The sequence below is a fragment of the Rattus norvegicus genome, chromosome 2, assembly GCF_036323735.1.
Source record: "Rattus norvegicus strain BN/NHsdMcwi chromosome 2, GRCr8, whole genome shotgun sequence".
Taxonomy (NCBI): domain Eukaryota; kingdom Metazoa; phylum Chordata; class Mammalia; order Rodentia; family Muridae; genus Rattus; species Rattus norvegicus.
In genome coordinates, this window is record NC_086020.1 from 238,171,495 (window position 1) to 238,184,432 (window position 12,938).

The 12,938-nt window shown below is 46.7% G+C and overlaps 1 protein-coding gene across 2 annotated transcripts in view; it reads left to right on the top strand.

Annotated features, from left to right (window-relative positions):
• The window catches only part of Uox (urate oxidase), a 36,191-nt gene extending 24,365 nt beyond the window's left edge, over nucleotides 1-11,826 (top strand). The window contains 4 exon segments of one of the 2 annotated variants that reach the window (NM_053768.2): nucleotides 4,037-4,220; nucleotides 6,369-6,492; nucleotides 8,407-8,490; nucleotides 10,991-11,472. In NM_053768.2, the coding sequence (NP_446220.1) occupies nucleotides 4,037-4,220; nucleotides 6,369-6,492; nucleotides 8,407-8,490; nucleotides 10,991-11,065 (467 nt within the window). In that variant the 3' untranslated portion in view covers nucleotides 11,066-11,472. 2 annotated transcript variants of the gene reach the window in all.
• Nucleotides 11,827-12,938: the final 1,112 nt, after the last annotated feature.

Genomic DNA, 12,938 nt, shown 5'->3' on the forward strand with positions numbered 1-12,938 from the left:
GTTGAGCCTGTAGGGCACAGGAAACGTTGACAGGTGATTAGTGTGGGTGTGGGAAAGCCAGTTGCAGCAAGGTCACCACGAAGACTTTCCCAGTGCGTTTAGGATATAGTGGCTTTAGAAACATGTCAACTTCAAAATCCAGGCATGGCCACCATCCTCGTCTCAAAGATGAGAAAATCAAGATAGGAAGAGGGAAAGGGGCTTCTCCAGAGGCACTGTCTCCATGGGCACGGAGAATGCTGTGGTAGGAAGGGCACGGGGACTTGATCTGAGGGAACTTTGAATGGCAAAGCTGAGCATTCTAGATCCGCAACGCTAGACTACAGTGTCCTTAGGAGTAAGATCGTGGGAGTAGCCGAAGCTCGCTGAGCGGAGCCGAGCTTGCGGATCAAAGGCAGATGCATTGAGAAGATGGGAAGCACAGGGCCTTTCGCCTCTTTTCCCCTCATCTTCTCATTCACCTTTGAGGGATTCTACTATTGGTTTGTTTTAGTGCTGCCTAATGTTTCATTTTTTTGGGGGGGGCGTTGTTTTCCAGGAGAGATGGGGAAAGCATGTCAGATCACATGACTTTGTACGTACAGTAACGATTGGAGTTATTTTTCACTGGCGATGCATAGGAGGTTTGCTCTTCTAAAGCTCTGTTTTTATCCTTTTAAAATTATGCGTGCTGTATGTCTCTGTGTTGAGTGTGTGCACACGAGGTGCCCACAGAGGCCAGAGGTGTCAAAACCTGCAAGGGCTGCAGTTACGGGTGTTTGTGATCCATCCACCTGGGTGTTGGGAGCTCAACTTGTGTCCCCTGCAAGGACAGTGACTGTTCTTAGCTGCTGAGCTGTCTCTGTAGTCCCCGTAAATTTTTAAGGAATACCATGTTTTCAAGACACACGGGAGCCATTTTGGAAAGTGATGCTTCACCAGTCAGTGCCGGTGACAGACAGAGATACTTTTCAATGACTGAGTCCCCCAAAGCGCATGGGAGGAAGGAACCCTCTGCTCTCCTGGGAAGCCCTCTCGACATTCTGAAATGAGACAAAGGGAGCTTCAGGAAGGAGAAACGTTGCACAGATGGGGAATGATCTAAAAGGGGAGCAGAAAATCACGGAATCTCATGGTGTGCGGCTGAATTTAAACCTCACCTCCGCCCATTTCTAACTGTGTGAGGACGGACACAGACATGAAAATCTCCTGCACAAAGACATTTACTCTGGGGACTTTTGAGGACTAAGTAAAAAAAAAATATCTTGGAAAGGCATCTGCCAAAAGCTTGCCTACAAACTGGGTGGTTTCAGTCCGAGTTGAGGCCCATTTCTTCTTCTTCTTGGCTTCCTAGAGTGTGAGAAATAGAGGTGGGCGGGGGAGGCAAACAGTAACACTGGTGGAAGTCCACTCTCTAGGCGAGAGACTCCATTGTGACGTTGCTGCTCCTTGACCTAAGTCAACCTTATAGTTCTCCAGTCAACAGATAGCTGTTGTGGGTGCTGCTGTTTTCTCAGGTTTGAAGCAGACACTGCAGTTACACACGGATGCTGTGGCCCAGTGCCTTTATCCGTTTAGAATCCAGGCTGGGCATGCACTTGTGGTGGCAAAGCACTGACGTAGCATGCAGAAGAACCTGTGCCGTTCTGTACCTGGAACAGAAAGGGAAAGCACAAAAAATGAAATTAGACAAACCAGGCCGGATGAGGGCATTGGAAGGCTGCCGGCATTTTCTCCTGGGCTCTCTTCAAGTACAGCATCCAGGGAGAGCTTCTGAAAGTTAAGTTTTTCTGTCATGCCAGTTTATCTGAGGATTTTCTATACAGAACCCTTTATTTAATCAGAATATACCGATCTACCACTAACCTCTGGCCATTGTGTTCTCTGATGGTAGGACCTTAAATAGCTTCGAAAATATCAAAATATAGGCATTGCAGATCTGGCCCTGGAGTGAGTTCCAGCAAGTGAAGCCACACAGGTGGGGATGCCATGGGGATACCAAGGGAAACCATGGGATTTTAAGAGTTTTGATGGCGCCTCTTGACCCTTCTTGCTATATAACCCCATATGTAGCCTCGTCTGGCTTCTAACTTTCAGCGGTTGTCTTGTCTCGCTCCCAAGCATTGATATCATAGAGGTGGGCATGGAAGCCGTCTGACTTACAGACGGAAGAGAAGTAGGCTTAGGGACCCTGCTTTTGGACTTTATGGTTTTTAATAGCTCCCTAAATGTCCTCTGTCCTCACGAGCCTGTGGATGCATAGAAGGTCTTAGGGATTTGCTTTACTGAAATTTTGTGGTTCTGCAGTTGTCTCGGTCCAGCTAAATTCCCTCACCTTGTGATAGTTTGTCCAGGCTGCCTTACCCATGCTCAGGAAGAAGTATCCATCCACTGGGGACAGCTGTTGCCCCAGGACTCTGCCTGGCTTTTGCTGTCAGCTGCCTTATCTCCTTCTTCTCTACCCTGGGCTCTCCCAGTGTGTCAGTGTGATGCTCCCCCCCCCCCAGGTCCCATTATGCTGCTAAAGCTAAAGTTTGTTCAAAATGTAAAGATAAAAAAACCCCTCTTCCCTAACTCAGCACAAACCCTCCATCATCTGGGTCTTTGTATTGGTTAAATGCATCAGTAATGACCCCAAAGAGCCCAGGGTAAGTCAGGGTTGCATGAAGGGAAAGGAATCAAAGACTTCCTCCTGGAGTCGTTTACCAAGAGCAAGCCCAGGTCTGAGTCTTCTTCTCTCTTCTGTTATCTCCAGTCTGTTGTCTGACTGAGTCTGTGTTTGCCTGTCTTGTCAGTCTGTCTGTCTTATCCCTAACAAGGGGCTTTTATCCACACTGTTTTATTAAACAGTGTGACACAGAACATGTGGCATGGGGTGTTTTAAGGAAATCTTTGATGGAGGTTTATAGGGACCGACACTACTGAGCCCAGCTGACCGAGACACAATGTTACCAAGCAATATGGGCATGCTGCCTTCAGTATGTGCGGCTACTGATGGTTGTTTCTAAGAACGCTTTTGTTCTGTTTGCCGTTTACAGCAAGTGATTGCCATAGCACACATGCAAACACATATACCTTGCTCTCTGGGTTAGGGGCACAGACCTAATTTCCAGTTAAAGCTATACATTAAGTTAGGGTGTAAAGATCAATTGTGTGGGAAATCCAGGGCAAGTAAGGTTGGTTGTTTAACTTTCTTTTAAAGGCAGTCTGAACAAACAGTCTGGGCACACAGTAGGATAGCTAACTTAAGTCTCAAGTGACCTCAGGTGCATTATTAACTCTGGCTATGAGGTCTAGTGCAAGTCCTAGCTTCTTAGAACGTCAGGGATTTTTTAATGACATGATATTGCCACAGGCATTAAGCTAGCACTTGGCCCTCTGGTGAGCAGTGTCCTCTAAATGTACCCATCACCTTCCACCACCCATTCTCTTAGGAGGGGAGAGAGAATGATAAATCGCTCTCTTCATTGTGTTTACCCCTTCTCCAACCCCTGATCCTTCAGGAAGCAGCTTCAGCCCCAACCCAGAAGTCTGTGTGGATATCGAGCAGACAGACCGATGCCTGGGTCCGAGGCCTCCTCATCCCCTCTGTGTAGTCTCAGTCTCAGACAGGTCCACGCCAGTACTCACTAACGAGGTTGTCTGGTCTTGGCTGGGCTTATTATGCCCTCAGGGCATCAAGATCTTCTCAGGGTACAGTGGTGACTGACACCACCAGCCACTGTAGATCAACCAGAGGACATCCTGCAGGAAAGGGACCGCAGTGTCAGAGAGAAGACAGACGCTCTCCAGGGGACCCCATCAACTCATATCAGACTGCTAGTTGAATGATTGGCATCTTGCATTGTATAAGATGGTTTGCCTGAGACACCTTTGCAGGTACCGGGAGGAAGCTATGTCAGCATAAGTCTATATGTTCTTAACCCTTCTATTTTCCTCAGGTAGGAGAGGGCAGAGAACCTGGCAATCCAGAGAGGAAGAATCTGCAGGGACGAGTGATCAGTAAAGACACCGTTCCGCTTACACTCACCCTCCCCTCCCCTTCTGTCTGACACAGGACCTCCCATCATTCACTCTGGAATCAAAGACCTCAAGGTCTTGAAAACAACCCAGTCTGGATTTGAAGGATTCATCAAGGACCAGTTCACTACTCTCCCCGAGGTGAAGGACCGATGCTTTGCCACTCAAGTGTACTGCAAGTGGCGCTACCAGAATCGGGACGTGGATTTCGAGGCTACCTGGTAGGGCAAACAACTGCTAGGACCGAAACCTGGGGCAGCTTACAGGGATCCTGGAGCAAAGAGGAGACTAGGAGACTTAGAGGCCTGTCAACTCAATTCTTAGTTCTTTAGGACAGCACCCCATCCCCCCGTGGGGTGTGTGTGTGTGTGTGTGTGTGTGTGTGTGTGTGTGTGTACATGCACGCATGCACTTGTATGCACATGCATGTGGAGGTCAGAGAACAACTCCAGGTGGTGTTTCCCAGGTTATCTCCCCCCCCACCCCCCACTTTTTATGACCAGCCTCTTACTGGGACCTGAGACTTGTTTATTCAGCGAGGCTAAGTGGCTAGGCCAGGCTCTGCCCGTGTTCTCAGTGGTGGAATTAAACAGGTAGCATAGTGGATAGCTTTTGATGTGAGTGTTAGAAATGGAACTTAGGTTCCTAAGCTCACACGGCAAACTATCTTCCCAGGCCTTCTTTTTCAAATTACATCAGTGGCTCTCAGACATATGTGTACAATGGAATTACTCAAGATAATGTTAAAATAGAGATCACGGTACTCACTCCTGGGCCCGCTCCTGAGTCCCTGGTGGTGAGAGAATTTGTATCTCTGACAACACCCCAAGTGACATTTCGTCTGCTGGACTCCATCAAATGAAGATAATATCTAGTCGTACAGTGGTGCGCAGGGGTCTGAACTAAGATTCCCAACCCCTCCCAGTTTGTGAGGGATTGTCTTAGTTTCAATACTGACATTTCCATGCCCAGAAAACCCCTTGGTTTTGGACAAATGGTGACAATTGGTCACCCAAGGCCAAGCTCCAAGTTCTCTAATATTTATAGAAGCATTCTGTAAATGGGCTGAGGAGAGAGCTCATTTGTAAAGTGTTTGCATTGCAAGCATGAGAACCTGCATTTGATCTCCAGAACTCATACGTACAAGCGGGCACAATGGTGTGTACTTAGCCAGCAGTGGGGAGATGGAGCTGGGCAGGTCCCTGCAGCTCACGACAGCCAGCATAGCTGAAGCAGTAGCAAAGTTCAGATCAATATCAGAGACCTGGTCTTCAGAATCAAAAGCTTGGAGAGCAACTGACAAAGGCACCTAAGGTTGACCTCTGTGCTACACACACACAAACACACACACACACACACACACACACTCTCAAACATGCTCACACATATGCTAGCACACACAAACACACACATGTGCTTGCATAAGCACACATACACACACACAAAGAGAGAGAGAGAGAAAGAGAGAGAGAGAGAGAGAGAGAGAGAGAGAGAGAGAGAGAGAGACTCGGAGAGAAGGAGGGAGGGAAAATGACAAATTCTTAAGCCATGTAAAGTGTTTTTATCATAACTCTGAGAAGGAACAATTGGTTTCTGAACTCAGAGCTATCAGAAGTATGGAGATTGAATTCCTTTGCTGAAATGCTAATCATTAGACATCTACACCCTGGGATGAGCTGGATCTATTCCTCCTTTACAAAGCACTTTCTCCCCCGCTGGTCGTTTTGTCTGCTCTTTTGTATTATGGAGAAGCTTTTGAATGCTTGGAAAGGATCCTCACCCCAGTCCTCTTTTCCCTTGCTTATTTCAAATGCTCTCCATTGTAGCCGGAGCCTGATGTGCTGGTGTTGAGAGAAACATCACACTGAAGGTGCCAGGCAGGGGAGAGCTGCAGGCCTCAGAAGGGAACTGCTTAACTTTCGAGCTCGGATCTGTCATCTCCAAGTGGGGGGATGATCACAGCACTGCCTCCATTTTATTGAAGGTTCTAACGGTTTTAATCACACAACGTGTTTGGTTTACGGAATGACACTAAGCCCCTAAAGCTTCAAGGATGGAGCCATGACCTGGAGAGGGTCTGTGTTTGGGAGTCACCCTTACGTGTCTGCATGCGTGGTAAAAGATTGATGCTGAAACACTGTTTGGCCTAAGTATCACTCTATGAGAAGAGGTAGCTGCTTAGTGTTTGTTTAATGCAGTGTTGTGTGTGTGTGTGTGTGTGTGTGTGTGTGTGATTTTAGCATTACAGAATAAGAATCCTTCCTAAAACCATCCATAAAATGGTTTTCTGGGCACTCCTACTTTCTAGCTTTATAATGCATTCTTAACAAGTCCTATGAGCTCCCCCAATCTCCACCCTCGTGTTCTAGGGGCGCTGTCCGGGACATTGTCCTGAAGAAATTTGCTGGGCCCTATGACAGAGGTGAATACTCACCTTCCGTGCAGAAGACCCTCTATGACATACAAGTGCTGACCCTGAGCCAGCTTCCTGAGGTATGCTTTGTCACTTGTATTTGGAGGATGGGGAGGAACTGTGTCTCCTGTCAGCTCTGAGGAAGAGTTGAGTGTTAAAATAGGAGAGTGGAAGACACTTGAGAAGTGACATCTGCTGTTGTTCAAAAGCTTGTTATAGCAAGTGAGAAGACAGCAGAACATGGGAAAATCTGTTCAACCTAAAAACACCGGCCGCCGCCACAGCGCTGTAGTTTTGTTGAGAATCCCTTTGAGTTCCTTCAACCTACCACAGACTTAAACTTCAAGTTCAGGCCACTTCCATGCCTTGATGGAAGGATAATTAGACACAGGGTGTATGTTTCAAGGCATAAATGATAGATGTAAAGAAATTCAATCCATTGTTCCTTCCATCCAGTCACCCATCCATCTACCCATCTATCCACCCATCCATCCACCTATGCATCCATCTATTTATCTGTTTGATATTCATGGACATTGTATCTCTGGTAGGACTCGAGAGATACCAAGATAACCTAGACATGGTCCCCACCCTCAAATATTTATCATTATGCGAACACAGAAAACAAGTAAAAAATTTTAAAAGATCAATAATAGGTTATTATGGGAATATTGGGGAAGTCTCACTGAGGTATAGAGGTGCCACTAGCTACATTTCCTAGGAGAGAAGTGTGCTGACTCTTCAGGAACAATAGGGGTAATCTGGGTTTATACTCAAGGGCTAGGGGACAGGATAAATGTGGAGACGGGAAACAGGCATGACATAGACATTTACTGTTAAGGGCCAAGTACATGTGACCCCCGAGGAGGGAAGCATTTTCCCATGTGCAGGCATAAGGTGGAAATGGGTCAAGAGGACATTTGTAGACTTGTTTATAGAATAAACTTTATTCTGAGCCACAGGGTCCTCTTAGCACAGCAAAGTATAATGTAGTAAGATTTGCCTTCTAGAGTGAGCACAGGAAGCAGTATGACAAAAGTCACGATGGACCACAGGCTAGGAGACTTGTGGGATGATGGTGTGGCCAAGAAAGCATGGGCCAAGGCTATGTTGAATTAAGAGAAGCATCGCCTGGACCAGCTTGACTCCTCCTTCTTAGTTAGCACCATAGCATCCTCCTTATTGCTTCCTCTGCCTTGCCTACCTCCACTGGGTGGGGTTGGTAAAACTAAGCTGACAGATTCTTCAGGTGCCCATAGCTCCCCCAGAATTTTTAACCCAGTAACCTGGTGACTCCTTCCAGAACCTGCCAGATCTCTACTAGAGACCTGTTCCATGAGAGAAGGCTCATGCCACAAGTCAGCACATTCTTAGGGCTGGAAGTGGATTGGAGAAGTGGATATGGCTTGACATACAAAAACAATATCTATCTACATGATCCAAAGGAGGAGATGGGTCACCCAAGGGCTGGGCTGGCTTTTCCCATGATGTCATGTTCTGGCACAGTATGACGAAGAGTCAGAATTTTAAATTACAATATGACCTTTAACATGAGTACTTTTGTCAATTAGAAGAGTATAGTCACTAGATCTTTATGTCATGTATATGGGTCTACAATTTTGCACTCATTCTGGGACCTATGAATGTTAGGGACCATCCTTGGGAGGGAAGGAGTGGGGAAGACATTAGAATGTTGACCGGCCAGTTTCTGAAGGCCGATTGGATGTGGAAGGGATCACCCAGATTCCCATCTCAAGGAGCCTGAGCTCTTCATAGAAGGTTTAATATTGAAGGGAGAGGAATGGGTCTGCTATCAGTTTCATAGGACGACTAGTGTGTGTGGAGGGAGGGAGCGATTGGCAGCAAAGGATCATGGGAGGTTACCTTAAGAAACAAGCATGGTCACAGGAAGTAAGTGGTCAGGATGGATGAGGCAGACGGAGGAAGAGAGAATCTCCAGTGCTCAGTGTAACCCGTGCTGTTGTGAATTCCAGATAGAAGACATGGAAATCAGCCTTCCAAACATTCACTACTTTAACATCGACATGTCCAAAATGGGGCTGATCAACAAGGAAGAGGTAAGAGACTTTAAAAACAGTGAAAGCACATTTCTGCCCCATCTCCCTCCAGTCTCCTCGTCAATTTGGGACAATATCAACACCTAAAACCTGTAGCAGCTGCTCGCTAGGGACAATATTTAGAGCTGTCACTGATTAGACGCCTCTTTGGCTCTGGGTCTTTCAATGCCTGAGGCTGAGTACTGCAGAAATGGATGAGTGATCACAGGGGAGGCACATTAGTTGCAGGGAGAGACAAAAAGAAGGAACAGAGTGTGCCCAAGGAAACAGCTCTAAGATCTCCTTGGGAAAGTGCCACCCAAGGTCTCAGCTGTGTTATTCTCCCATCAGGAGGCAACGGGAAAGGAAGGCTGTATTCATTTTCTTTTATCAATGCCCACCTTTCGATTAATCAGTCGATTCAGCAGCACACAATACGCTTGGGAGACATGGAAGTGTGTGCTACAGATGGAAAGAACAGGAAATGGATGCTTTCAAAGAGAGCCTTTGTCTCAGGAAATATACCGCCCGACTTCCTTTTAGCTGTGACAATCAAATTGCCTGACTAGGCAGCCTGGAGCCCTGATTGGTGGCCTCTGTGGTCACTTCCTGGGAAATCAGAACTGATTTCCTGCTCCGTGGACATCTTCAGCCACAGGTCTTTTGACCTGTCTGCAGCATCTTTTTGGATAACTGCTTTTAGTGTGTGCGAGGGAGAGAGGGAAGGAAGAGATTGTTGCTTTGAATGGCTCTGTGGGTGGAAACCACACTGTCAGACGCACAAGCTTAACAGAGGAGTCTCTAGAAACTTACAGCCCGAGACTGCTGACCAGGAGTCACCCTCCCTCCAGTCCCTGATTTCTCTTTTGCACACAGTGTTGGTGGGTTCTACGGGCTCGGACCCATCAGCCACACAACACATGGATGCTTGCCCTGGTGCTGGACATTGAACACCAGGCATACATATCTTGTATGAGGTGACCTAGGGCTCTGGTGATGGAAGAGGGAAAGTTTGGCCTCCTGCTCACTGAGTGGAAAGGACAGGCAGCACTATTTACCTCAGAGGAAGGAGAGGATGGCAGTGAGCTGCATTTGTGAACAAGGAGGAAGCCTTCAGGAGTGATTTCTTGCTGAATGGCAGGGGAGAAATCTGAAACCAAACTTAGCCATGTCTTCCAGAGGCAAAACAAATGAGCTCCAAACAGAAAAAAAACAGCCAGACTAAGGCTCAGCTCAGGGTACATCAGCTCAGGAGGGTTTCTGAGATGTCTACTGAGCCTCAGGCTTGCATCCATCCCTCCAGAACTAAATGGATGTCATTGCTGCAGACGGGGTGGGAGGTGGAGGGTGGGAAGGATAGGGGTGGGGAGGGGGAGAGAGGAGGGAGGGGGAGGGGAAGAGGAGGGAGAGGGGGAGGGGGCAGAGAGCAAAACAAAATGCTGCAGAGAAAGCTCTTTCAGGAGAGCCTCTCTCTCTCTCTCTCTCTCTCTCTCTCTCTCTCTCTCCACATTAAACACACACACACACACACACACACACACACACACACACACACACACATCATGAATAAAGTATCCTCATGCACGTGTATCATGTGAAGGCAACCTATGAGAAGCAGGAAGCACAAGTGACAGGGTGGGAAGGTAGAAAGACATTATAACACAGCAGTCTAGACATTTCGCATTGCGCTCACAGCCCTGTGGGCCTCAGAGGCTCTTCCTTCAGAGTGTAGCTATGGACAATGATTGATGTGCAAAATGCATCATCAGAAAAGGTCACCAAATTCTAGAAAAAACCAGGATTGTATAATGCATTTAGGAACACCCATATCTTAACGTCTTACAAATAAGATGCTTCTTGGCGGCCGGTGGGCGGAGCGCTGTGGTCAGTAGACCACTTGCTGTGCGAGTATGAGGACCCGAGCTTGGGTCCCCAGCATCCAGGTGAACAGCCAAGCACTGTGACATGTGTCAGTAGTCACAGCATTGAGAAAGTAGAGACTGTGGGACCCGTGGAGGTCACGGGCCAGCCAGTCTAGCTGAACTGATGGGCTGAGGGCAGGGAGATAGTTCAGGAGGTAAAGGCAGTTGGTGTATAACCCCATGCTGAGCCAGAGCCCTGAGCCCTGTATAAAGGTAAAGGAGGATGCTACTACCCCAAATTACCCTCTGACTTCCCCAAGAGGGGTGTGACACCCGCAGTGCTCTTCTCAATTCTGACACACACACACACACACACACACACACACACACACACACACACACGTACACACGCAGATATATACATATGTCACACACATATACACATTTACACATAAGTGCAATAACCCAAAACCCCACACAAAACTCTCAAAATTCCTCTACTTTCTGAAAAAGCAGGCTCTGCTAGACTTAAGTCATTGTCCTGCAGAGGAGTTTCCCCGTGACAATGTGACACTCTTGCTTTAATATTGGCTCAGCGTCCTAAGGAGAACGCTGCTGGCCCCAAATCTCTGAAGTTACCCCGTGTGCTTCCTCTCCAGGTTTTGCTGCCTCTGGACAACCCCTACGGCAAAATAACCGGGACGGTGAGGAGGAAGCTGCCTTCCAGGCTGTGACGTTATGGCTCCAGCCAGTTGTGATGCTTGGGATAACTGTGTGCTCACCTGCAAAAATTTCAACTCAGGATACTGATTGCTCTGCTCTGTGTGAAGTAATTGCTCTTCCGTTTCTAGTTTAGCAAGGGGCTTGTAGCTGTGCGCACGTGGAGCCCTGCATTAGCAGACACCGCAGGCTCCGTGGCCTTGGGCAGATTCCTTTAAAACTGTGATCGGAGAATCACAGCGATATTTCTCCTTGCTGTTCTTGTGCCCTCTGCCTCAGACTCTGTCTTTAGGATCCGATCGTTAAGGAAATAGTCGTAAAGCACTGGCTGCTGCCACATCCGTTGATCTGAACATGAGATCAAACACTGTCATCATCCTAGGGATGTCTGGGTTGTACCAAAAACGTAATAAAACCATGTGAAAAAAAAATCATCCTAGTGCTTTGAAAATCTCTGGCTGAAGCTCCTCATGGAGGAGGGCAGGGGGGCTTGAACTTCCAACCCCAGCTGAGGAGTGATTTGCATTTGATTGAGGCTCCAAGAGGAAAGACAGTTTTGTTTGAAGGGTGAGTCTCCTGGTCTGTGGATCAGACTGAAGGGCACATCTAGAAGGGGTCACATGAACCCAAGCTGGCCTCGGGAGAGCGAGAAAGACCATGAAGTTGGGTGGGTGAGGAAGATCTGGGATGAACTGGGATGGGAGGTGACTATTATCAAAATACATTATATAAAATTCTCAAATACTTAATAAAAACATTATTTTAAATGTTCAAAGACTATTTTTAAGTTCCTCTACCAGTCAACATGAATAAAGGCAAGAACATAAAAAAAAAAAAAAAGAAAGCCCTTTGGCATTTGTAACTGACAATTTACTTCTAGGCTAATGATGACTTTATGACCTTGTAGTGTGGCTTTATGATTTTTACAACCCTTGCAGAATACTTAGTACATATGGGGACCTTAAAATGAGTACACCTTGGTTTTGCTTGAGTAGTGGGTGTCCCTCCCTCTGGTGTGGAGTCCCTTTTACAGTCAGCAGCTAGGTGGGTGAAAATGCACGTGGAAAGGAGGCTCTAACACAGGTCTCTGAAAATGTTTCCTAAGACTCTGGAAAATAGGATTCGTGAATGAGATTTACTTGGGATGATGTACTTTCCTGACTCTTCCAATTATGAAAACCTACTGCTTTCATGATCAGAGGAATTTAAGCCTAACTGATGACTGAAAATGGATTCCGAATGGAGAGGTGATTAGCTTGATTCATTATGTGTGCTCTACAAAGCTTAAGAGGAGGTCTTTAGAAATGCACGGTTAAGACGTGTGTATATGAACAACCCACCATCTTTTCTGTGCTTTCATGCCAATTTTATGTGCATAAATGTTTTGCCTGAATATACCTGTGCTTTATATGTTTACTTGGTGCCCACAGAGGCCAGAAAAGAGCACTGATCCATAGGACTGGAGTTACAGACAGTTGTGTAATTGTCACGTAATTGAACTCTGACCTCTGGAATTTTGCTACTGTTCTGGTGGAGGTTTCTTTTATACCATCCAAATCTCATCCCATAGTGAAAAACTTGGAACTGTTGGAAAGACCCCTTTCTTTTCCTTCCTGGAATAAACTCATATCATTCTTCACTTAAAAAAAAAATACCTGGCTTCCCCTTCCCTTTTGTCTACCCTGTCTTAAATGAATTACCCCTTTGAAATAGTGTTTTATATATTTGCCCTTGAAATAGAATTAGACTTTCATCAAAGTGTAGAAATTTGAACTTTTCTTATTCCAATCCTTTTAATGCTTTTTTTGATGTGAATGACACGTGGCTGTGTGACCTTTGCCCTGGTAAGTGGCCTTTGCAAACCCTTGTGACTTCTGCCTCTATGCC